The 27,627-nt window shown below is 34.5% G+C and overlaps 1 protein-coding gene across 2 annotated transcripts in view; it reads left to right on the top strand.

Annotated features, from left to right (window-relative positions):
* MPP5 (membrane palmitoylated protein 5) overlaps window positions 1-26,654 on the top strand; it is a 78,532-nt gene extending 51,878 nt beyond the window's left edge. For both annotated transcript variants that reach the window (XM_032482217.1, XM_032482218.1), the window contains exons 9-15: window positions 9,178-9,361; window positions 12,250-12,321; window positions 12,640-12,711; window positions 15,012-15,179; window positions 15,696-15,898; window positions 17,258-17,368; window positions 23,678-26,654. In XM_032482217.1, coding sequence (XP_032338108.1) covers window positions 9,178-9,361; window positions 12,250-12,321; window positions 12,640-12,711; window positions 15,012-15,179; window positions 15,696-15,898; window positions 17,258-17,368; window positions 23,678-23,854 — 987 coding nt within the window. In that variant the 3' untranslated portion in view covers window positions 23,855-26,654. The remainder of the gene's footprint in view (window positions 1-9,177; window positions 9,362-12,249; window positions 12,322-12,639; window positions 12,712-15,011; window positions 15,180-15,695; window positions 15,899-17,257; window positions 17,369-23,677) is intronic.
* Window positions 26,655-27,627: the final 973 nt, after the last annotated feature.

The raw sequence follows: 27,627 nt of genomic DNA on the forward strand, positions 1-27,627 counted from the left end.
CATCACTGCCTGCCTCCTAACCCATGGCGACCACACTGTCTTGACTATCATAGTTTACCTTTTCCAGAATGTCATACAGTATGTAGACATCAGACTTTCTTCACTAGTGGTAAGCATTTAAGTTTCCTCCATGTCTTTTCATAGCTTGATAGCGCCTTTCTTTTTAGCATTGAATGATACTCCATTGTCTGGATATATAACAGTTTACCCACACACCTGCTGAAGGACATCTTGGTTGCTTCCAAGTTTTGGTAGTTATAAATAAACATACCTTTGTAGGTTTTTGTGTGGACGTAAGTTTTCGGCTCATTTGGGTAAATACCAAGGAATTGAAGACTTAAGTCTAAACAAAAACTTGCACAGGGATATTTATTTATCAGAAATGTCACTCTAAGTATTTCTTGCACTCAAGTAAAAACAGGTAAATTTGATAGATTTTATTTAAATAAATATGAAATATTTCTAATTTCATAAACTGAAAACTGAAAAATAGAAAATACTTCTATTTCAGAATTTGTATGACTTATGGCATTGAACTTTGTCTTTTTCTCTCATTACAGGAAGGTTTATTTAACTTAAACATGCATAATATGGTGGGAAAAAGTGGGTTTTTTTGCAAAGTATATGCAACTCTTAATTTAGAATGTATATTGCTTTTTATGTTAAACACTTTCTCTAGCTATATTAAAAGACAGATGGACTTCATTACCCTATGACCTAGCAATTCCACTCCTAGGTGTATATATCCAAGAGAATTGAAAACATACCTACCTCCTCACAAAAACGTGTACATGAATGTTCATAATAGCATTTTTCATAATAGCCAGAAAGTAGAAACAACCAAAATGTCTGCTAGCTGGTGAATGGAAAACAAAATATGGTATATCCATAGAATGGGATATTATTTGGCAATAAAAAGGAATAAAGTACTGATGTATGCTACAATATGAATGAACCTTGTAAAAGTTATGCTAAGTGAAAGAAACCAGTCACAGAAGGCCCTGGATTGGTTCATCTATATGAATTGTCCAGCATAGGTGAATCCATAGAGACAGAAAGTAAATTAGAAGTTCATTAGGTAAAGGGTTGGGAGTTAGGAGGGAATGGGAATAGTTCCTTATCAGCAGGGGGATTCTTTTTGGATTAATAAAAATGTTCTAAAGTTATGGTTGTGCAACTCTGAATTTACTGAAAAATAAACAAACAAAAAAATGCAACTGTATACATGGGTGACTTGAGTAGCATGTGAATTAAAGCTCAGTAAAGCTATTAAAAAATCATAGACTTCAAAGTGCTGGATTTACATGGCAGCCTCATGTGTTGCTGCTTGTGTTATTATTCTTAACTTTTGTACAGACATAACAGTTTGAAAGAGAACACAGTTTTATTTTTTTCTTAATATTTCATCACAGTTATGCTTTATATTTTTGGCTGTCATTCTGTGTCCCTTTATTGAAACATACTGGAGGCAATATTGCATTTGCAACCTTCCTTCTGTTTAAAGTTCTTTGTAGGAAGAGAAATGAGGAAATAGTTTGTCTCTAAATTTCAAAAGCCTGCTCTTTGTGCGCTACTCCTTTTCACATACCTCTCCTGAACTTCAAAATTAGTTCTGCAGTCTGAGGAGACACAACAGAAGATGGTTGGAATATGCACTTATTTATATGGCTTTCAAAAGAAAGGGAGAGAGAGGAAGGAGAGAAAAGATGTCAGGTTTATCCCTTTTAAAGTACAGCATTTGATGGGGTAGAGATCTTTTTAAAATAGAAACAATGATGTTTGATATTTTTTTTCTTTCATTTCCTCCTTTTGTTGTGAAGAACTCTCAATTGCAATATCTCTTGCAAAGTTTTTATCAAACTTAACAGGCTTAAAATGAACTACTATTATTAATGCTCACATTGAAAGTTTCCACAAAGAAAACAGTAATATAGTATCATAATTTTATTTGGCACATGCAGAATAATTATATATAGTATTAGTGATTTTAAGAAATTAGGACCAATTTATTGAGAATCATTGTGGTACAGGTCTGGATCTAGTAAGAGTAACTTACTTGCTTGGTTATCCTTCTGATGTATGTTTTATGATGTTAGAAAGAAACGTATTTATGATAGATAAACAAAATAGATGTTACCTGAAACCCCACTATAATCACTTGCTGAATACAAATGCAGTGACTAAACTGTGTCAAGACAAGTACTGCTTTATTTGGAAGATTTCTTTTGTATCACATATAGCAGCCAGTGGCTGCTCTATAGTTGCAGACGGCAAGAGTCTTGGCATCTTTGTACTGGCACGTTTGTCCCAGGAAACATATACATTGTTTAAACTGCAGTTTCCTTCTCTCCACACTGACCTTAAAAAATAGTTGAAGTTCCCAGACACGTGTGTAAAACTTTAGATTATTCCACAACATAATTGAAATAATATTGGAGGAACGAAATAGAATATTTGAGCTCAGGACACTTTTTTCATCTAGTCCAATGCCCTAATATAAGCAGAGGAGTAAATTGAAATGTAGGGGATCACGGTGCTTATTAGTGATGGACTATGCACTCAAAAATTCAGAGATTATTGATTGTCCAGTATACATTAGCTATTATTATGGCTACTTTGTGCCAGGCATAGTACTAATTGTTTTATATGTGTTATCTCATTTAATCCTCACAGCATCCGTTTGAAGTATAGATATCTTTATTATTTCCATTTAACAGACATTTAAACTAGGACTTAGAAAGGTCAAGTTCATTGCCCAAGCCCACTATTGGTAAGCGACTGAGTCAGGACTAGAACACATCCCTATTCCAGAACCTGTGCTTTTCACCACTGTGCAATATATCAGGCAGTGTCCCATGAAGCCACGAAATATTAGAAGGCCTCTACATTACTATTTATTATCAATCCAGAGAAAATAATTAGAATACTGTGATAGAAATTTTAACTGTAGATGAGTTAACCTCTTAGTAGCTGTATGTGTGATAACCAGTCTGGATTCTGAGCACAATAAAAGCATATTATGAGACTTCAGTGTTTGAAATTGATGTAGGGCGTCTCTTGCCTCTAGGAGACTTAATAATTCTAATGACTGGGAGCATGACTGAAGTGTTTTGATTTGTGGGGTCTGGGCTGGGAGGTTAGGAGAAAGATGTAGTTTCAGGGGAATTTAAAGGCTTAGGCTAGAAGGATGCTAAAATCACAGTTTAGGGATACAAACCGTAGCATTAGCCACTAGCCCAGTGGTATTAATAATTAAAATATTAAGGGCTCCAAATAATTTTTTTCCTTATAATGAGTATCTGTTGGATCTCTTTTGTGTGTTGGACACTGTGCTAATAATAAGCACTGGGTTTATAACAATGAACGTAAATTATTTATAGTTTGTGGCAAGTGATAAGATGGAAATAAACAGAATATGAACACTGAGAATAAAAAGAGGTGGGGTTGGTTATATAAAATTGACAGGAAAAGCCTCCTGGGGGCAGGCAGCATGAAGCTGAGACCTGTAGGATGAGATGAATCCAGGCCTGTTAATTGCCAAAAGAGCTTTCAGGTATAATTTCTAAAGAAACTTTGTGTAGAAAGCTTATGGGGGTGGAGCAAAGTAGGGGAGTAGAAAGGTGGGGAGGGAATTCTAAAAGATGAGGCTAGAGAAGTAGGTAGGGCCAGGTCAAGTAGGTCTTCTTGGATGTAGCAGGGAGTTTGGATTTTAAATATGGTAACAAGATCTGGTTTGTATTTATTAAAAAAAAACACTTCTGGCTGCTGTGTGGAAATTGAATTAGTAGAGCCAATAATGGAAGCAAGGAGATTTAGGAAACTGTTGCTGAAGCCATTGTAAAGTATGATGGTTGCTTAAATTTCAGTGTTAGCAGTGGCAGTGGAGAAAATCAATCAGTATTCTGGAAGTAGAAATGGCAGGAGAGATCTGGGCTATAGTTGTATTTATTGCGAGGAGATCAGGTCAGGGGAGCAGTCTGTTTATGTGTACTTTATGTGTTTGCAGAAATTTTACAGATTAAAAAAAATGATAGTTTAAGGATGTTCACAGCCTATGAAGATAACTGGGTTGGAAGGAAAGGATGAGAACCACTGCTATCCAATGTATTTATTTTTCTCTTAGAGAAAAGGTATAAAATATATAATTTTCATCTTAGTTTTTCCTCATTTGGGAGATATGGAATTTTACAATGTAATAAGATTTTTATAAATATATGTTTTATCAGAAGATGCAAAAAATGTTGAAAATTTCACTGTGCAGTATATTAAATAGACATCCCCTTTCAAGTTAGGGCAGTTGGTCTGTTAAGTTTGCTGTTACCCTAAGGTTCACATTTCTGTCTGCCTACTATTAAACATCCATTAGATGCCCTGCAGATACCTCAAATTTCTCATGTTGAAAATGGAAGAGAACAACTAATAAAGATATACCTTCTTGAGTGGGCATCGGGGAGGAGGAATCTCAGGATGAGGAAGAGGATTTTGAAAACTGTTGCTTGACACTGCAAAGGCTTTTCTTGATGCTGTCCTTAATTTTGTAGTCTGCCTTAGTGTGAAGTTCAGGCCAAAGATAGAAAGAAGACACACGTCCACTATTTTCTCTTCTATAAGTAATTTTAAACATTGGAGATAAATCTACTATAATAAGAAATACAGAAATAATAATTACAAGGAGAAATTATTTTTGGGTATTGAATCCCTTAGGTAAGATATAAATAAATTAATGAATCATTATTCCTTTACCATGTCCCCATGATTTGGACTTCAAATGTGAATCGCTTACAGATGCTGAAAAATAAAAAGGCAAAGAGAAAAACGCTGGGCTGGGAGATATTTGAATCTAAACAACTCTGTAATTTAAAATTTAAACAGAAGTTTTTGTTTGGATTAGAAACCAAGCATTGTTTTGATTAGGCACACGGTACTGATACTACATTGTTAAACCCTGGAGCCTTCCTCTGTTGGGTCAGCATCTCTCCTCATTTGAAATGAGGTATGTTATCCGTTGCATGGAAAACAAAGTAAATTAGCCACTAACAGAGCTGAAGAGGAAAGACTGCTGGAAATAACTTCTAGAACTGATAAGAATTGCAGTGAAATACAGGCATACCTCTGAGATATTGCAGGTTTGGTTCCAGACCACCTCAGTGAAGTGAATCACATGAATATTTTGCACAAGAGTGCAATATTATTGTGTTTAAAAAACAACATATATACATTAATTTAAAAATACTTAATTGCTAAAAAATGCCAATCATCATCTGACAACACAGGGTTGCCATAACCTTCAATTTATATATATAAAAAAAGCAATATCTGCAAAATGTAATAAATTGAAGTGAAGTAAAACAAGATATGCCTATATATGGATAGAAGTCACATAGTACATGTCAGGGCAATACTCAGACTTTGACTGAATCAAATGGTTAATTTCTCTGATAGAAAATAAACTTTGCTCTCAATTTTAGAGGACATTTTAAACAGCACTAGATAAACTTGTCACATAAACAAAGCATATCCTCTGTGCTCCTCTTCCCAGCCTACACAAAGGCAGGCCTCATTCCAAACCAGCTCAATCCGAATAGTCAAAGGGTGAGACCTAGGCAAGAATAGAGAGAAAAGCATCTCTGGGTGATTTTGATTGGCCTCTGTCAGAGGTCATAGACTTAGATACAGCATCCGCACTGGTCTTTCAAGTTTCCCTCATAGCAGTAGTTCCCTAAAATTTTAGGGTACATCTTAAACAGCATGTATGTAACAAATCCAGGGAACCTAATTTAAATGCAGTCTGAAAGTCTGAAATGTGACATAAGTATTTTAATAAAATCCTAGCAAGTGATCTGAGCAAAAAAACTGAAAACAGCATGCTGGGTATTGATTTCAAAAAGTGATTTGATAAAATTATCAATCAGGCTGACACGTAGTCTTACTTCATAGATCTCTGAAAAGCCTGCTAACAAAAAGATCTCTCCACCATCTCAAATGATGCCTGTAATTTCATTTTTAGATTTCCAAGATTGGCTAAAAAGCAACAATTTAAACAGATTTTGGAAGCATTATTGATTGACAGGGATGGTTTTCAAACAGGTTTTTTTGATCATCCAGTATATTAGAGACTGAATGCCAAGATTATAAAATGGTATTTGTAATTTTTTTACCCAGTCGCTTAACTGTTTTGACTCACAGCTATCCTGCAAAACTCTCATTTTTGGTTTTAACTGACAGAGTTTTCAGAATTTGAATAGTCTGTTTTCACATCAAGCCTTCACAACAAGGCTCTTTAGGGCACTCTCTGGTTGGAATACAGCAGAACACTGTCAAACTGAGGAGATATCTTAACCATATTTTATTCAAGAATGTGTACCATGTGTTTCCATTCACATGAAGTAAAATACAGGGGAAACTAATCTGCTATAAACCGGGATGATGTTTACCCTTGGTCGGGGCACAGCATGGCCAGTGACAGAGGGACACAAAGCGGGGCTTCTGGGTGCCAGTGATGACTCTGGTTCTTGATTTGGGTGCTGGTTACACATGTGTGTTTTGTTTATGAAAATTCATTGAGCTGTACACTTACGATTTTTAAAATATTTTCATTGATGTACAGTCAGTTTACAATGTTGTGTTGATTTCTGGTGTACAGAACAATGCTTCAGTCATACATGAATGTACATATATTCTTTTTCATATTTTTCACTGTAAGTTACTACAAGACATTGAACATAGTTCCCTGTGCTATACAGTATGAATTTGTTTATCTGTTTTATACATAGTAGTTAGTATCTGCAAATCTCAAATTCCCAGTTTATCCCTTTCCCTCCCTTTCCTCCCTGGTAACCATACGTTTGTTTTCTATGTCTGTGAGTCTGTTTCTGTTTTGCAAATAAGTTCGTTTGTCTTTTTTTTTTAGATTCCACATATGAATGATATATGGTATTTTTCTTTCTCTTTCTGGCTTACTTCACTTAGAATGACAATCTCCAGGTCCATCCATGTTTCTGCAAATGGCATTATTTTATTTGTACATTTATTATTTTGTGTTCTGTTTGAACTTATGTAGTACATAAATGAAAAGATACTCCCCAAAAAACAGGCTAGCATCTAAGTTCTACATTTTTAATCTGGATCACTTGCTTTACTTCAGTGTTGCTGTTTGTATATTGGGACTTAGATTTCCTCATTTCCTATTTATAGTAGTTAGTAAAATATTTTTCTGAGATTAAAAAAAATTCTTTCTCTAATAATACCTTCAAGCAAAATTTCTGAAAGAGGCTGTTACTTTCATGAGGATTCTTGGTTATTATGCCTTTTAATGAAGTTAAAAAGTATTTTATCAAATTTCATATAGTTTATCATCATTGATTGAGAATAGTCAATTTTTAAAGTGTTTCATGAGCTGAAAAAAGATACTCTTTTCTCATAAAACAATTTTTGAAGTAGATTGGTATTACCTTTATGATAGGTAGCCTCAATTATGGTGAGGATAAAAGGCTTAAGGTAAGTCAAATAACAACTAGATAGAAAAAGACTCAGATTTATAAAATTCTTAGGCTGTCCATCAAATGCTTGCCTCATTGAGCCCAAACCTGAAATTTAACCTGTGTAGGGTAGAAAAACTCGTTGAATACAGGTGTTGGATTTTGTTAGATCATAGTGGGCTGCTTCAAACTAAATGTCCATCAACAGATGATTGGATAAAGAAGTTGTGGTGTGTACACACACACACACACACACACACACACAGGAATACTACTCAGCCATGAAAAAGAATGAAATAATGCCATTTGCAGTGACATGGATGCTAGAGATTATTGTACTAGACCTAGAGATTATCATACTAAGTGAAGTAAATCAGACAAAGACAAATATTGCATGATATCACTTATATGTGGAATCTTATGATGCAAATGAACTTATTTACAAAGAGAAGCAGACTCACAGAAAACAAACTTATGGTTACTGGGGCAGGGAAAGGTGGGAGGGATGAATTAGGAGTTTGGGATTAGCAGATATAAATGACTATATATAAAACAGATAAACAAGGTCCTCCTATATAGCACAGGGAACTATATTCAAACTTTATAATAACCTGTAATGAAAAAAAATGTATATATGTATATATGTGTGTGTGTGTATGAGTGAACCACTATGCTATATACCAGAAACTAACACAACATTGTAAATCAACTATACATCAATTAAAAAAAAAAACAGGCTTCTTACCAACTTTGGAAATACCACATACTGTTTGACCAGGTTGGATAGAAATTATAGATGGAAATGTTAAAGAGAATATTATTATACCTTCTAAAGAAAAAAGAATACTTTGTTATATCTTATAGTGGTATATTGGAGAAAATAGCACAGGAAATAATTTAGCTCTCAGTAAGGCCGATGTAAATTCTTACCTTTAGAGCTAAAGCATAACAGGTTTTAGATGTGCAAAAACTCAGTGAGTAAAAGTTTTAACCTGTACCGTTCGTAATATTTAAAAGCTTACATATAGAATATGTAAATATATATATATATATATATATATATATATATATATATATATATATATATAATATAATAGGAATTGATTATAAACTTGATTTAGATAATTTTAGCAGTTTGGGATGCAGTTGTTTATGACCTAAACATGTCCCTTTAGAAGAAATGCTGAAAGAGATGAAGGCAAGTTGCACTGCCATTGTGGTCAGAAAGGGATGACGGCACCAGGGAAACTGACACTCACCTGCTTAGATGACAGATGTGGTGAGGTTTACAGTCTACCTTTCCTGGTAGAGTGGTTTAGAAATTACATATCTCACTGCAGAGTCATTGTTTTCACAGGTCAGGAATGGAGGGGGAGGGAGTCTCTCTTACATTCCTTCTGCTTCTCTCAAACCTTTGAGGCCCCTTAGCACCTCAGCTTGTTAACAGCTAACAGGGCATTGTTTTGCATACTCTTGTACATGTTTGCAGTCAACTGAGGGATTATCTTAATTGAAGAAAACAGATGAGCCTGAGAAAATTATGCCCCCAAAATACTGTTACTAAACTAACCTCCCTTCTTTCAACTCATACCTTTGCACTAATGAAAAATTGTAACATTCAGTTATATTTATGCTAACTGTTCTATGTTGCCATTTCATTATTGTTGTTATTTTTATTTTTACCCTTTTTATCTTTTAGATCCATGTAAAAGCTCATTTTGACTATGACCCCTCAGATGACCCTTATGTTCCATGTCGAGAATTAGGTCTATCTTTTCAAAAAGGGGATATACTTCATGTGATCAGTCAAGAAGATCCAAATTGGTGGCAAGCCTACAGGGAAGGGGACGAAGATAACCAGCCCCTAGCCGGGCTTGTTCCAGGTAAGAAACAATATAGAGAAAGTAGAGAGTTAGAATAACATTTAAAATACAAGCCTTAGAATATAAATACCCACTTTTTCATGCCTTTTAAAACATGATACTACTTTTTCATGTAGTTAGGTTTTTATGTTTTACCTGCAGCATGAGTATCTTGTATATAAATGTGACCAATTTATTGGGCTTTAGACTGTAATTATGATATAATCTCATCAATTAATCCCATGTTATGCTACATTCACTGTAGGTATATTGAGACTACCCTGTTACCAAGGCAACAGAACTTGTATTGAACAACAATAGCATCAAGGCAACAAAATTTATACTGTAACAGGAGATTATCATAAATAAGGCATCAAACTTGATGTCTGAGTTGGAATTTGTTAAGATGTTGTTAAGACTCCTCACTTTATAAAGAATCAGAACAGTAAGATCACTGAATTTATCTCTCCTAAGATATCTTAGAGTGGAAATAGGATGCCTCCAATTTTTCATGAAGAGAACTGTCCTAATTTAGACTAAACTGAAACTTAGGTCACAGTGGACATAAGGGAACATTTCTTAGAGTGAAGATGATACTTAATGGAATGAAATGTATAGATGTAATTTTTCTTACAAATTGTTCCTACAGTTCCCAGGATGTGGGTATGGTGGAGTGAGGGAAAAACAGAATCAAGTGAAGTATAATAAGATACGAGCTAAGGCAAAGAAATACTTCCAGTATGATGAAATGAGAATAAAGTGGTAATTCATCAGTTTATTCGCTCAACAAATACTGTTGTATCTGCGCTGTATAAGGCACTTTGCTTCGTACTGAGATAAGCTTCTTGTCCATACTTGACTTTAAAGCATATCCATTAATACTTTAATTATACACTAATGTAATTTTTTTACATTAGTAAAATATTTTTCTTTTTTGTGCCCCTAGTTTATATTTCCATGGAATTGTGTCTGTGTACCTCTATTATAGTACTTCCTACATTATGCTCTCAGTTTGTAAACTTCTTGAGGCTGGTGACTACATCTGTTTATTCTTTTAATTGAATCTAGGCATTGTCTGTTAAATTAATAAATAAAAGGTGATATTTAAAAATAATTCTGCCAGAACTGGTGCTTCTGAATTAGACCTTGTAAGGCCTTTTTTTTTTAAGCTTTTCCTAGCTTTCCCTTTTGCCTATAACATTTTTTAGGGATCATCCCTCTTACTCAAACCTTAAGATTTTAAGCATAGAATTTGGCTTACATTGGATTTAACTGCAAGTAATACATTATGTGTATAATAAAATCACAGTCACAGATCATCTGCTTTAAAACCCAAATCTGGAAACACTTCTATCGATATGGAGTCATACTTCAAGGAAGGAGGAGTGAACTTCTTATATATTAAGTTTAGAGGATGATACTACACCCTTTATTCTTCACATAATATTTACAGGAACATTCCTCTAGAATACTGGAGTATTGGCAGTCATCATGGTTCTACTTAGTGCTTGTACCAAATACTAGTTTGATATCTTCTCACCGTGCCAGCTTTAGCCCATAAACATTTAGAACTAGTGTTTATTGACTGACTGATTGCATTGAGTTTCCAAAAATATATAGAAGAATCAAGGAGATTTCAGTGGTACCATTGTAAGTCTTTTTATAGGACAAATAAATGGACCCACCTTGGTTGAGTGTGATAGTTTTCTGTCAGAAGGATTCATAAGCGGTCATAATGTCCCGTCTCCCACTAATGTCTGCTTCTGTTTCAAAAATAGTCTACATATGTGTGTGCTATAAAAACATGCCATAGCAGTACATCTGTATAATGTTTTTAAACATTTTAATGTGTAAATTATTAAAATTATTTTGTTTTTTTCTAAATCTGTTAATGTCACATACTTCTAAAATTTTTTTAATACTCTGAAAAATGTCCCTATAGTCATGATGACTTGTTTTATCTAGTAACACAATCTGTATGAGTCCTGGGGATAACCTGATTTCCTTTAATGCTTTTTATGTATATCAAACTCAATATTAATGTTTTTGCTTGTGCTCTTACAAAATGCACTATGTTCTAACAGATTATCCCATCATAGATAGAATTTTCTTACTGATTTTTAAGAATCTCTGGCCTGAAATTGAAAGAATTAAATATGAAAATTAAAAATTAAAGTAGAACTCTAATTCAGAATTTTCTAACTAAAGCCACGTGTCCTTCAGAAAAAAGTACATTCATTTAAGGTAGATGTTTGAAAAGAAGATGAAAATCAGAAACCTTTGAAAGCCTCCTACATTAAAATCTTAATCTGAGAGGAAAAACATAATAGGTTTTTCATTATTTGTATCGGTAACTTAAGGTGGAAATTAAAAAATCTTTGAAACATATACATATATGCATACATACAAAGAAATAGATGGATTGAGAATAATAAATGCAAGGGAATATGTTTAATGGTGTCTCAAAGTTGAAAATTGATGAATGTTTACATTATTATTTTGGAAGTTAACTGCTAGAATTAATTGCTTGATTTGAAATAATTCAAATGATCAGAACCATTGTAAGATGCAGCATAGTAGTACTTTCCACATACTAGATGCTCAATGAAAGCTTTGTAAAAATTGAACTGTTAAATTTTCTAACACTGGTTTTTCCTTTATCTTTTTAAATAGATGATATATAGTCCAGTAATATATGTTCCAGGATTGGTTGAGAGTGAGGTTGAAACTTAATACGTTAAATATTTGGAGGCTTATAATCATAGTTGACACACACTCATGTGGTGGCAGAAGAATTTAGAAGGGCATATAAATGAAGAATTACTTCTTGTGTTGTTCCCTTGATTTAAAAAATACTTCTATCTTTTTTTGTCTTAAATATTTCACTCTTTTTCCTTTCTGCTTATTAGGGAAAAGCTTTCAGCAGCAAAGGGAAGCCATGAAGCAAACCATAGAAGAAGATAAGGAGCCAGAAAAATCAGGTTGGATACTTATATTTGGCATTACTAAAAGGTTTCTTGAGTCTTCATCTGGAATCATGTTTAAGTTTATATATCAGAACTGTCAAATGTATATTCGTGGCTAGAGTGATGTGAGAGGCAAAACTGATTATCTTAGGAAACTATAAAGAAAGGACAGGATTTAAGTATTAAAGATTACCTGTCTGTAGTATGAGATTAATGGAAAATTATACTTTCCTGAAAAACAGTTCTATGAGCAATGTAATAAGTGTCTATATATGTAAATTTATTCAAGGAAACAAATACCACATTTATACTTACGTTTATGATTGTCAACAGGAAAACTATGGTGTGCAAAGAAGAATAAAAAGAAGAGGAAAAAGGTTTTATATAATGCCAATAAAAATGATGGTAAGTTCCATTCTCAGTTAAAGCTGTATTCACATCTGAAAGAGGTCCGTATCTAACACTTAAAAGAAATTAAACTGGTATTTTCAGGGAGTTTTATTTCTGGTCCTCCTTTGCCTCTTAATGTAACATATGTGCTTAGTAAAGCCATTTAGCAGAAACTATTTTCTTTTGGAATCCTACGAGTAGTACAGTGTTTTGAATTGTGAGAAAAGCCAATATAAAAATTAAAGTATGATTTAATAGTGTTATATTTATAGTTTCCTCTAATTTTTTCCTACTTAAACTCTTCATTTGCAAAATTCATACCTGCTTCTAACAAATTCTAACAATATAGCTGTATTTTAAGTTTAAAAATGAACATTTCATCTACAATAACTCATATCACCAAGGCAACCCATTTCATAGAGCCTGCTGACTGAGTCAGACACACAGGAGAGTGTTTTACTTTAATTTATTGTTAATATTAAGTTTTGGTTTTTTTTTTTAAGTTGTAGCTTCTCTTAAAACCAAAAGCTGTTAGTAACACTGGGCTCATATTCCCAAGTGACAGCAGTCTGTTGGACGTGAATGACAGCTGTTGCCTTTATATGGGCACCTACTTAGTTCAGCAGTCTCCACCATATCTAGTTTTTCAAAAACACAACCTGATTTAGTGCTTTCATTACCTCCTTGATTGGTCCTTATGAATTAGAATTTGCTACCCCTGCTTTAATTCATTTTAGAAACAAACCAAATAATAAAGCAAAAGAACTCCTTAACTTTTCACACAACACAATTTATAAGGCTTATTCTCTCAACACCTGGAAATTTTTTTAGGCAGCATAAATTAAACTAATGAAAATAAAATGTTACAGATTATTGACAAATTCGATATAAAACTAAATCTGAGATTCCATCTGCTGTAGTAAAATTTTTTTCCAAAATAAACATCCTTAATGCTATTTGATAGACTATGTAAATCTAACTAAGAAGGTTAACTGAATTTTTAATCTTTTCCTCTATACTTGGGTAAGTGATTAATATCTGTTTCTGTATCTTTGAAACACACTAAAATTGGTTCAGATCTAATAGCTATTATACCATAGAAAATTTGCATCGAAGTCTATAAATCAAGATGCTTCCACAATCTGTACATGTTAGAAGGAACTTAGATTTTTCAGAGGGAAAAGCATTTTGGGAAGGGAAGGAATTATACTTCTGTTAATAATGCTGTTAATGATAATTTGATTAATAATTACCATTTATTATAACTGTTCCATTCCCAGGTCAGTAACCTTCATCCATTTAATTCTCACAATAAATTCCTTGAGATTACAGATTAATAAATTCAAGTTCGGATAGTAAAGTGACCTGCCTAGCTGCTTACAGCTAGCTAATACATAGCTGAGCTGGAATTTAACCAAGTATAGTTTGAGGTCCTACTCTGTGCTCTGCGCTAAGCACTGACAAGACTAAGATGGTCCCCTCCCCCCATGGAACTTAAACCTTAGAGAGTCTGACTATATATCTGATGCTCTTACCCAGTTAGGTGAAGTAATATGAGTGAGAAAATGGCAGGCCACTAGTTGCCTGCCTTTGTTTTTACCACTTACAGCTCTGATCTCATCTGAATTATGGGCTTTAGAAATGTTACCCACCTATTACAATTTATACCTCATCTTGAATCATGACCTCAGGTTAGTATTAGTAGTATTCCAGAATAAAGTAAACATAAATGTAGGAACTTGGATAACACAGGTCTGCTATGTTTTCAAGTTATAGAATCACAGAAAAGTATTTCAGCTTTCTCTGATAACACTAGTTGCAGCCATTATTTGTAGATGTTTGTCTATTGCCAGATATTGTTTTTGGCATATGCATTGTCTGCTCCTTAAACCAACCCTCTAATTAAAGTGTTAGTATCCCTATTTACCAAATGACAGATGTTCTCATTAACTTATCCCCTGGTGCCTCACCCTCTGTCAAAATATTGGCTGCAAACTAGCTATTTTATATGAATCAGTATGGTTACACTGTATTAAAAATTCAAACACAGTATGAAACAAGAGAATCTATAAACATTTCTAAGAGGATTATTCTATTGTCTGATTTATTTTTGTAGTATCCTGGCAAGTATATAATGACATGGAAAATGCTCGTAATATAATGCCACCCAGTTATTACTATCTTGATCTAAAAAGCTAAGCATTTTTAATGATAATAAATTGTGCTTTTTTCCAATGTTTTTGGAAGATCCATGAGTATACCTTTGTTACATAGCAGTAATTCTGTCTGAAGGGCTAACTTTTTCTTTTTCAAAGATTATGACAATGAAGAGATCTTAACTTATGAGGAAATGTCACTTTATCATCAGCCAGCAAATAGGAAAAGACCTATCATTTTGATTGGTCCACAGAACTGTGGCCAGAATGAATTGCGTCAGAGGCTCATGAACAAAGAAAAAGACCGCTTTGCATCAGCAGTTCCTCGTAAGTTTGGATGCATTCCCATTTTCCTGTGCTTTTCAATTTACCACCTTAGAACCTAACTGTGTAGGGAAATTTCTCATCCATTTTATCAAAACAGTGTTGTCCAAGAAAGAGGAACTTTGTTTTAACCAAGTCTTCTGAGAATTTGTTACTGAAGTTATTCTTGAGAAATTTCCATTTTTCCTAAGAGTATGGTACTAAGTACTTTCTAAATGAATTTCAGTTTGTGTTTCTTACAATCCCCTGTTCACTTTAAATGAAATGAAAATGAAGTAATTTAGAATGTAAGCATAAGATGTATTAAATGTAACTCTACTAAAAAAAACACATTTTTGTTCATTTCTCAATCTAAAAATAAAACCAATTAAATGGTAAACTTATGGGCTCTTAACATTTCCTCAGTTCATTATTTTTTAATTTGTATTACCAAGTAAAATTTTATTCTGACTAGCCAAATTATCCTTCATTCTTACTCTGATCCATGCCTGTTATTTTTACCTGATTTTGTTTGCCTAGATACAACTCGGAGTCGGCGAGACCATGAGGTAGCTGGTAGAGATTACCACTTTGTTTCACGGCAGGCATTTGAGGCAGACATAGCAGCTGGAAAGTTCATTGAACATGGTGAATTTGAGAAAAATTTGTATGGAACCAGCATAGATGCTGTACGGCAAGTGATCAACTCGGGCAAAATATGTCTCTTAAGTCTGCGTACACAGGTAAAGCTTATTTTGGTTTAGGGTGTTGAACTTGAGGGCATTTTTTGCAGAGTAATTTAGTGGAAGCTCTATTTTGGCCCAAGAAACACAGGACCTAATTACGTTCTCATACAGATTTTTTTCATACTAATTCCCTATTTGAAAGCAGACAGGTTGCTAAATCTTTTTCAGTTTCCTCAGAGGGGAAAAAAATGAATTGCATACCTACATGTGTACACAGGGACATACTTCCTGAAACTTAAAATATAGTAACTATAGTGCTGGTGGTACTTTAAGTATTTTAAAGGCTGTAAAAGAATTTCCCTTTCCTGATTCTGATCTGAGAAAAATTATAATATTTAGAGGTCATTTTTATTGTTTTAAATGCCATAGTTAATGTATTAGCAAGTATTATAATGAGTACTTGGTCGTATCTAAATAATGAAACTTCCATGGCTTTCTGTTATTTGTCATATGAAGCAAAACCTTCAAAAATTACTAACAATTGCCTTTTAGATTACCATTAAAAAATAAAATAATTTTAGAAATTTGGGATTTTTAAGATTATGTTTGTTGTGAATTTTTTTCTTTTTATAGACTATACAGCTTTAGCATAAGACTTTCCTTAATTTGGCAAAATCTGTTGTAATATGTCAACTCAGGACACACAGGCAGTGGTCACTATGAAAGAAAACTGACTCCAAAAATTCGCTTTCCTGAAATAATATTTAGGTTTTCTTAATTTTTTTTAGCAAAAAGAGAGAGTTTATTAGTCTCTACTATTTCAATGACAAATATTAGCTTTAAAAGAAGTATAAATGTTTTTACTAAATTTCTTCAGAATTCTTTATATTATTTGGGCTAACAGATTTACCAAAGAACTTAGGCTTGTTAAGCACATTGTCTTAACTATTGTTTTTAGATAGAAAAGGGCATGTCCTTATAATCCCCATTTTTGTAGAATGCTTCACTTTAGGGACACACAGTCATGCAATGGCAAAGGCCAGGTGAAAAATCACAACCTCTTAATTCAGTCTGCTTTTTTTTTAAGGATGTGTTTTTCCAGAATTTTCTTTTGTATGTGCATGTGAAATTTTTCTCTGATTCTTTTTGCATTTAGACCTTGGCACATGGTAAGGTGATTGCTCATTCATAATTCCTTCAAAATGGATTTTTAATAGGGTTATTATAATCTGTGCGTGATCTTACTAGCAGTGTTTTATCGTCATATAGTTTTAATCCTTCAATATCATTCATTCTTTTACATAAAAAGAGTAAGCCAATATTGTGTATGTGTAGGTATGTGTGTGTATGTGTTGTGTGTTACAGGTACACAATATATTCTTACATTGAATAGTATGATCTGTCTTTTCTTTACAGTCATTGAAAACTCTCCGGAATTCAGACTTGAAACCGTATATTATTTTCATTGCACCCCCTTCACAAGAAAGACTTCGGGCATTATTAGCCAAAGAGGGCAAGAATCCAAAGGTAAAGTTATTATATTGTACTCTTCCACTGAAAGTAAACATGAAAGAGTCACAGCTTAATGTGTCACCAAGCTTAAAAGCTTCTTCAGCTTAGGCTTTCAAACTGATTATTCTTTCTGCCATATCACTTTCCCCAAAATTGCCACGGTTGCCTCTGTTTGGACCTCGGCAGCTCTCCAAAGCAGGGGGCTTCTCTTACTGTTCCTGCACATTCCCTCTTGTTACTCCAAATGTGTGGTAGGTAACCTTTGGTATTCCTTAAACCCTCCTTAATCTTCTTCACACAGATCTGTGTTATTTCCAACAGGGCTTAGGTGACACCCTCACTTCTCCCCCTAAAAAAATTCTCAGCAGTTTCTTGGGGACTACCCACTTTTCTCTGCAGATATTCTGAATGCGGGGAGCCAAAGTTGAGTGCCCTCGCTTTTCTTTCTTTTCATTGAAATTTTATGTTTTCTTTGTCTTCTGCTTTTGATCTTTTCATGGATCTGAAATGGAAGAAGTTTTAAAATTATTTTAGATGCTAGATGTGATTGAGGTAGCCCATATTATACCAAACAGTATTAACCATTAAATGATAATATACTGGTATATTAAGCAGAAAGCATTAACATTTTATTTAAATGTATGAAATGAAAATCGTCAAGTGACTTTGCTATATCAAAGTAACAAATACTCCTGCTTTTTTTCTGATTTCCTAAATATTTCTACTTTACAAAGGAATCACTTAGATCTCATTTCATTTGCTATGCCTCTAAATCTCTTTAAAAGCCATAAAACACATAATAATGCTCCTCAAAAGTCATTAAAAGCATAACAACACTCCTTTTCATTGATTCTTGTCTGTTCACCACATCCACCAACCCTCCTTCTTCTTCCCTGAGGTATCTTTTTCCACTCTAGGTCTACTTATATTTCTTATTCAGTCTATATGTGAAGATGGTATTTTTCAATGTCTTAGACATCAGGGACTTTTCCATCCTATGTGTTGAGCATAATTCTGGTTGCTTTGTTTGGGCTAAGTAGGCAACTTGTTAAAGTAATATTTCGTTCCTTTTTCATTTTTGCAACACAACTGTAAATTTGTAAATAAGTGGGGTCAGAGTATCTGCTGTCCTTAGCACTTGGGATGACACAAAAGGAATGAGAGACATGGTCGCTGGCTGTTCGTAAGGAGGATCACAGTATAATAAGGGGGCGGGGAGTATAGCTCAGTGATAGAGTGCATGCTTAGCATATATGAGGTCCTGGGTTCAATCCCCAGTACCTCTATCAGAAAATAAATAAACCTAATTACCTCCCCCCTGTAAAAAACAATTAAAAAAAACAATATAATAAGGAAAACAAGATTAATAGTCTACAAAACTTAGAGCCCATTAAACTACGTGGTAGACCAGAAATACTTTGGTAGTTCAAGGAGAGGGTTGCATGTAAAGGATTAAAGTGAACTTCATTCTACTTGTTCAGCCTAATTTTCTAACTTTTGACATGGACACTTTTTTTGGTTGGGTTATTTTTCTCCAACAAGGATTCAATGTCATGCCAAGGGCCATATACCACTCCAAAACATGTTAAGCAATTTCATTTTGGTTGGTGGTCTCTGGCAGTGCTCTCATGGAAATTTTTACCTACTTTACTTTGAATTAACTATCCCAGATTGAGTATGCAGGTTAGAGGTGCCAACCCTCTCTGAAGTCAGAAATCTGAGTGTAACTTATTGTTGGCCCTGTATCTGCAATTCCCCATCCTTAGAATCAACCAGCTGCAGACAGTGTCTTACTGTAGTATTTACTATTGAAAAAAAATCCGAGTGTAAGTGAACCATGCATTTGAAACCCACCTTCATGGGTCAACTGAGTACACATTTTTAAAGCAGGAATTTAATCAGTACCAGAATTTTTTTTAACAGTATACAGTATGCTTGATTTTCTAATTAAAATGTTCTAATTTTTAAAATTAAAACTTTATCGAGGTTATTTTACATACAGTAAAATGCATGCGTTTTAATTCTATAATTCGGTGAGTTTTGGCAAGATGTATACTTGTGTAACTACCATGCAATCAAGATTAGAACATTTTTGTCACTCTAGAAAATTCTTTCATGCCCCTTGAAGTTAATATCCCTCTACTCTTTCCTGGGTAACCACTAATCTGCTTGCTGTCAGTATAGATTTGTTTTGTCTGTTCTGGAAGTTCATATAAATGGAAACCTTATAGTAAGTTTTAAGTTTGCATCTGGCTTTTGATCAGCATGTTTTTGAGATTCATCTATGTTATGTCTAACAGTAGTTTGTATCTTCTTATTGCTGAGTGATATACCATGATCTAAACATATCACAATTTGTTGATTCACCAGTTACAACACATTAGAATTGTTTCCAATTTTGAGCTAATGTGACTAAAGCTGTTTAATGAGTGTTTAATTCATACTCTTTTGGTGGACATACGTTTTAATTTCTCTGGAAATGCTGGATCAAATGATAAGGATATGTTTTAACTATGTAAAACTGCCAAACTGTTTTTAAAAGTTTGCCTTTTTATACTCCCACTTTGGTTCCCTTTGCTCTACATCCTTACCAGCTTTTGCTGTTGTTAGTTTGTAACAGCTTTTTAGCCATTCTAGTAGTGTGACATGTTACCATTATGGTTTCCATTTGCATTTTCCTGATGACTACTGATAGCATCTTTCCATGTAGTCATTTGGGCATATTGTTTTGTGAAATGTCTCAAGTTTTGTTTTTGTTTTTTCAATTGAATTGCTTTCTTACTGAGTTGTAAAAGTTCTTTATATATTTTGGATATATTGTCTTAAAATCTGTAATTTTTAAAAAAATTTTTGAAGATCAGCAGTATTTAATTTTAATGACATATTGCTGTCCCTTGATATCCGTGGGGGATTGGTTCCAGGATCTGCTGAGGATATCAAAAGTCGAGGATGCTTAAGTCTCATAGTTGGCCTTCTGTATCCACAGTTTCACATCTGTGGATTCAACTAGCCGGGGATCGTATAGAACTGTATTTATTGAAAAACATCCATGTACACAGAGTTCAAACTCGTTTTGTTCTAGGGTCAACTGCACACTTCTTCATTTTTCATATGGTTAATGATTTTTTGTGTATTGTGTAACAAATTTTGCTTACTCCAAGATTATAAAGATTTTATCCTTCATTTTCTTCTAAGAGTTTTCTTGTATTAGCTTTTACTTTCAGGTCTGTAATCTATCTCAGATTAGTCTTTGTTTTGGTGTGAGTTAAGGGTAGAGGTGTGGTTTTCTTTTTTTTTTATCACATGTCGTTATCCACTTGCTTTAGCACATTGTTCCTTGAAAAAGACTATCCTTTCTCCCATTGAATTACCCTGGCACCTTTGTCAAAATTACTTGACCAAATACGGTAGGGAGGAGGGATTTCAGGACTTTCTTCTGTATTTATAATATCACAGTTTTGACTACTGTAGCTTTATTGTAAGTCTTGAAAAACAGTCATAAGAAGGAATGAAGTACTGATACATGGTACAACATGGATGAATCTTAAAAACATTATAAGTGAAAGAACCCCGCCGTAAAAGACCATATTTTGTAATATTCCATTACTTGGAATGTCCAGAATAAGCAAATCTATAGACCTAAAGTAGATTAGTAGTTGATTAGGGCTAGGAATTTGGAGAAAATGGGGGGTGGCTGCTAATGAGCATGGGGTTTAGAGGGGGCGGTGCAGGGTGATGGAAATGTTGATTGATTGTGGTATTGACTGCGCCACTCTAACTGTACTAAAAACTATTGAAATGTTCATTTCAAGCGGTTGAATTGCTTGAATCCACCATTGAATTTGTTCCAATTCACCATTAAATGGGTGAATTATAAATGAATTATATCTCAAGAAAGCTGTTACCAAGGTGGGGGGCGGGGTGCAGATCCCGGCAGTCTTTTCTGTAGAAATTTAAAAGATTAAAATCTGTATGGAAATTTAAAAAAATAACCAAAACACTTTAGAAAAAGAACTAAGTTATGGGGGGGAGGATAAGAGCTCAGTGGTAGAGTGTGTGCTTAGCATGCACAGGGTCCCCGGGTTCAATCCCTTGTATCTCTATTAAAAATAAAGTAAATAAACTCATTTTGAAAAATTAAAACTTAATTTTTTTAAAAACACTAAGATGCAGGACTTTTGTCTGTTAATTTTCTTTATTATTTGTTTTCCATTTAATTGACTTATTTTTATTCTTTCCTTGTACTTTGGCTCTGATTTGCACTTGTTCTAGTTTCTGAAGAAAACTTAGATGATTTCTAAACCTTTCTTCTTCTCTAATATGAAGTTATAAATTTCTAAGCAGTACTTTAGTTTCATCCTACAAATTTTGAAGTTAATATTTTTCATTATTTTATTAGAAGTATTTTCTAATTTCCTTTGTCGTTTTCTTCTTTAACCCACAGATGGTTTAGAATTATGTAATTTCTACCTATCTGGAAATTAAATTTTTTTTTTATTTTAATTCTATTGTGGTAAGAGAACATATTCTCTAAGGTGTTAGTCATTCAAATTTTGTTGAGCCTTATTTTATGGCCCAGTGTCTGTTCTGTCTTGGTCATGATCCTGCACACCAGTAAGAATATATTTTGCAGTTGTTGGGTAAAGGGTGGTGTGTCTGATTACCTCTTTATTCCACTTATGTTTTATCTCCTCTGGTATTTAATAGTGCCTTAACACACAATAGAAGTGTTAAATAAAAACAAATCCTTAATTTTAACTCTATGAAATAGTGCTTGTTAGGAAATTGATGATGTTCTTCACTGGATGCAGAATGTAAAGTCAGTGACCTGACTGTACTCTGAATCTGTTCTGCTAGAAGTGGGGCTTGAGAGAAGTAAACTACTAGTATGAACTGGCAAGTCAGTTATGCCTGTGGGCTAATTTTTTCAGTCCAAAAATTTTTGAGCAAAAACATTTTATTTCAACTTAGTCATGAAATGTCATTTGAAAAATAAGAGGAAATTAAAACAGAAAGTACCAAATAAATGATAAAAGCCATTTTGGCAAAAGACAAAATAATACTTAAACTTGATAAAGAAAAACCAGATGGATTGGATATTCATGTGAATCTGTGTAAGATGTAGGGCTTAACATTTACATTTCAAATCTAGTAACACAGTTTAGATTCTGTTTTGAGTTCTGGAATGTTCTTTCAATAATCTTGAGCTTTGAGTAGACATAAGGTTTAGCAAGAATGTCACAGTGTGTTCAATTACAATGGTGTAGTAGCGTCCCTGCTGGGAAACAAAGGATTCTGTGTACCAGAACCAGATGCACAACATTCCAGAATGAAAATTAGCCGCACAAGAAACTGACTCAGGACAAGCCAGGGCTGTCATATTTTTTGTATGTTTTCCTACCGTTACAGAAATTCAACCAGTTGAATGATATAAATTGGTATTGTTGTGTCTGATATAGTATTGATGTGTGGTCTTTATATCTGAGACATTTGGACATTTAATTAGTTCACTGACAGGGTGTGATTTGGAGGCAGTTTCACTTCCTTGAACATGTGTACCTAATAATCAGAGGTTCTGGGTAAGTTTTGCACATAACCTTGCCATCTGCTTGTGTGTGTGAAACAGCTGTTACCTTTACCCAGTATTTTAAAGTAATCTATGTGGCTTCCCAACCTCTTCTTTAGGATACTTTTTTTCTTTGTGTCTTAAAGACCTACTTTGTGTATTGAAAACAGAGGGCAATTTAAAGTATTAAGTATTTTCCCCAAAAGCATAGATTATGAAATCTAGGAGTTCCCAGCTGTGTTTTCATAGAAAAAAGATACTCATCCTGTTGATCCTTTTCTTTTCCCATAATGTTTACTCTGCCTTATCTGCCAGGGCCCTTTATAAGAACCAAGAGCAGATGGCACTTAGGGTCCTGCCAGAAAAGTTCACTCTGTTACAGGAGATGTTATTTTCAGGAAGAGGTTATGATGCCCCAAAATGTTTGAAAACGAATGTCTGTAGGGAATTAAAAGTAACTGTTTGTGCCCTTGAAGCCTCTGATCTTGAGTGAGACAAGACAGAAATGTATAAAAACCTAAATTGTATAAGTAGGTTATACTTAGTCCCAAGTGATTCACAACATAAGTGCTGAAGATGCCAGAGCAGAGGAAATTCCTGTGCCCTGACAGGGCTGGGGAGGAGCTCTGGAGGTTGAGTATTTTGAGAGACAGAAGGAAAGTAGTGTTAAGTCCATTTCTTGTTCTTCAGCTGTCTCTGACTCACTGTATATTTTGGTAAGGAATGGAATTACCTCAGTTTTTATCTTCTCTTTGCAGCCTGAGGAGTTGAGAGAAATCATTGAGAAGACTAGAGAGATGGAGCAGAACAACGGCCACTACTTTGACACAGCAATTGTGAACTCAGATCTTGATAAAGCCTATCAGGAGTTGCTTAGGTTAATTAACAAACTTGATACTGAACCTCAGTGGGTGCCATCCACCTGGCTGAGGTGAAGGAAACACCCCTTCTGTGGCATGATTGAACTTGGTCTGGCAAACTGCCGATAGGAAGATAGCCCTGATACTTCAGCAAGACTCTGAGAAAGTGGCAGGCAGTGTAAACCGTAGACTTGGTCTTAGATCTTGACTTAGAGAGAAGAAAATCCCCTTAGGCAATTTAACAGAAGTCTTCATTCTCTGTACATGGCTTTAGAGGTTCTTGCCACATTTGGGGATTTTAAATGGGAGGTTTTCAACAGAGGAATTCATTTTATCCAAAACCTTTTAATTCTGTTTTCACCTAACTAAATCTTTCTGTGTGGTCAAATTTCCATGAAAAATGTGTGTGTATATATACACAGTGGTCCATGTCTCACATAGTAATGTTATTTAACAGTTAAATGACTGCATGGGAATTTGAGTTTGAGGGGAAGCTGTGCTTCTGTGCACAGGGCAAGACAGTATTTGGTTAGAAGACTGGTTTAGTCATCAGATATTCTTTACTTAAAAAAAAAATGGTGCCACTTTGGTCTGGAGCTACCATGTTGGGCTTGAATCCATTTGTATGTCTTTTAATTCTTAAAAAAAAATTGTTAGAAGCATCGATTTTTTAGCTCAGATTTTGTGGATGAGACTTCACTGCACAGTCAGCAGACTCTGATCTAAAACATACACAACATATGCTGATCTTTTTAAAGATAAAATGATTTTTTTCTGAATTTTTTCCTTAAATTATTGCAGCTGATTTGATAACCTTACTACCTTTACTTCCTTTTTCTGATCTACATAGTACAATAGAATGTATGTTATACTTTTATGAGTAGCAGGTGTTCATATAAACTGTTGACCATTAAAAAGTTTCTTTGTGATGCAGATATTTTAATATACATGAGAGGATATATAGCACATTTGACAGTTTTTGCATTTTTATACATGAGCACAGTATAATTTGATGACTGTGCTATATATAGGTAATAAACTGGAATTCTGTGATCAATACAGCTGCTGTACTGTATACTAATATTTAATAGATTGACAAATGGTCATTGATTACACTTGTTCAGTATTTGAATAAAATTATATGAGGGAAACACTATGACAATTGACTTTGAGATCAGAAGGAAAGGATGACCTGAAAGTCATTAGAACATTTTAGGAAAAGAACATCGGGAAAAAGTTAAGCAAATAGCTTTTATCTTAACAAGGTCTGCCTCTTATGACCAGAAAGCAACAGCGTGCTAAACCATGAAACGTTTAAGCTAATAAGATTTTTGTACTGTCTCTTTACCTTGTAGCTTTAAAATTCAACTTCTGAATTGGCATGGAAAGTTGATTTGTTGTCTTTTCAAGCCTTTAGGGATGGTGTGATGTGTGACAACCAACCTCAAATGTGAATGTCTTGATTTTATGATGACTTTAGCTACAATTCCTGTACCCAAAGCTGAACACTGGAATAATACTGAATCGTCACTTAATTTAACATACGCGATTGTTTTTAATGAGTAGTTTGTCTCAGTGTCATGTGTATATTTGACTTTTTCTTTTACATAATTTTATTTGAACAAATGTAGACAGTGTTTTTATATGTTGCCTTTTTCTGTTCAAATTTGCATGGCCTCAAATTTGGCTGCAGAGTATGTCTTATGTGGAAATACTTTGAAGATAATGTTCCTTAGGAAGAAAGTAACATTCCTGGGTTAAGGGAAGGAATGCCATATATACTCTCTTCAGGTCTGAAGCACTCCAGTTTATGGCGGGAAAATGCAAAGTTCACACTGATTTTCAGCATTGAAAACAAAGGACTGTAAGTACTTAATCTTGAAATCAGTTTTCCAGTTTACTTTCTCCTCAGGAATGAAAGGTAGTCTACGGTAGACAGTGGTGTTTTGTGAGCTGCTTATCATTAACTGACAACTGTTTTCAACCCTAAGATCTAAAATGCTGGCAGTTCGAGTCAAGTTAGAATGAGATTTCAGGGGGCGTAAGTGGCTGCTGTGCTAGTCTGAGTTAGCCTGCAGACCACAGAGCCCCCCACCGAGGGCCGTGTGCTGTTGAGACTCACACAAGGCTTTAACAAGCAAGCCCAAGTCCGCTACCAGGGCACGTGCTGCAGTATACCTTTAAGAAGTCTAAGGTGATGAGATCATTTGGGGGTCAGTGGAGTCCTGTAGTTCTCGCCTGCCTCTTCAGCAGTGGTAGAGGGATGGAAATGTTTGTCCTCAGTCCTAGTGGTATGGATGTGCTCATATTCAACAGAGCCCCTAAACAAAGTGAAAACTCAGTTGTTGCTGACTTCCTTGAAAGAAAATGGAAAAAAGCCTTCCTCTACACCTAGCTGTGCTATAATACCGCTCTGGCCAATTCCATTTCCTGTCCCTCTGTGGTTCTGACTGGGGACCCCAGTGTGGGGGAGGTCTTAACCACTTATAGGAATGATACTAGTAGTTAATGAAATGCACATTAGTTCACATAAGGAAATAACCTTCCTTTACTAAATTTTCTTAACTCAGAAACAGGAGAATAGTGTTTATTAGATTAATCCAGATTTGCTTTCTATGAAAATCTAATGTCTGGATTTTTTTTCTCATGGCCTAAGGAACATGTATTGATAAGGAATAATTTGAATGTAATTTTGTGAATGTGTGTGGAAAATATAAACCAGGGATTTAGCCTTTATAAAGGTAACCTTTCTGACATCTATTGTTAATCCTCTGTACTCTTACCCTGCCTGTATCTGCACTCTGTTATTTTGAGATGTCATACTGCACACAGCAATGTAAAAATAAAAAGTAAAATTTTATTTCAAATTTAAAAAGCCACTGAGTACTTTCTTGTTGTGTTTATATCCTCTGCCACTCAAAGTTTCAACACATTATCTTCAAGTTTTGCCGGAATCAAGTTCTTTGGAACCTCTGGGTAGAGCAGAAAATAATATGTTTTAATTCTCTCCCAGTGGGGGAGTGCCCCCTGTTGTCACTTATGTAGGTTCTGGTTCCTTAAATTTTTTTTTTTTTTTTAACTCTGTTAAAACAACTTAAGGCTGCGAACTAGAAAGCTTTCTGGGGAAGAAGGTATATATTACTCGGGAAAATTCCACTTACATGCAGCCAAGGATTTGAGACCACGGGATAGGATGTGAGTTGCTGACAAACATATAACATACTTCTTTTCTCCCTTTTCTGTGATACCCACTGTGTATCTCCCAAAGGAGGCAAATCATAAACCAACAAGAAGTGTCATATATATACACACATCCTACTCCAGCCTTCTGTTCTTGATCTGTTCCCTTCCCCTGCAGCTCAGATGGACTTCTTTTTAACAATATGCTAAACCATAAAATCAAATGCACTTTGTAGAGAAGTTAGCCTAGGCCAATAAATGCCAGAGGTTTATAAAGACACAGGAGGAATCCAGGGTACTTCTCTGGCTCAGTGCTTTAAGGTGAACATAAATTTATCTAAATTAAAAAGAAAAAAAAAAACACTAAACAATCTAGGTCTCTACATCTACCTTTAATTTTTGCCTTCTAGAGAGGCAATACATACTGCTTAAGAACCAAGGCTCTGAAATCAAGCTACAATTGGCCTGCACTCCATCTGTAGATGTTCATACCTCATTACGGGGTTGGGAGGATTAACTCCTCTTACGCAGTTCAGTGTTATCTATTTTCAAGACTTACGAACTCAGCTGTTGGTTTTCCAATCACTACTTAATTGACGTTGAATCTGAGAATTTTATCCTGTGCACAAGCAACAGAGATTTCCTAAAAATCAGTTCCTCCAGGACAG

This window comes from Camelus ferus, chromosome 6, assembly GCF_009834535.1.
Source record: "Camelus ferus isolate YT-003-E chromosome 6, BCGSAC_Cfer_1.0, whole genome shotgun sequence".
Classification (NCBI taxonomy): domain Eukaryota; kingdom Metazoa; phylum Chordata; class Mammalia; order Artiodactyla; family Camelidae; genus Camelus; species Camelus ferus.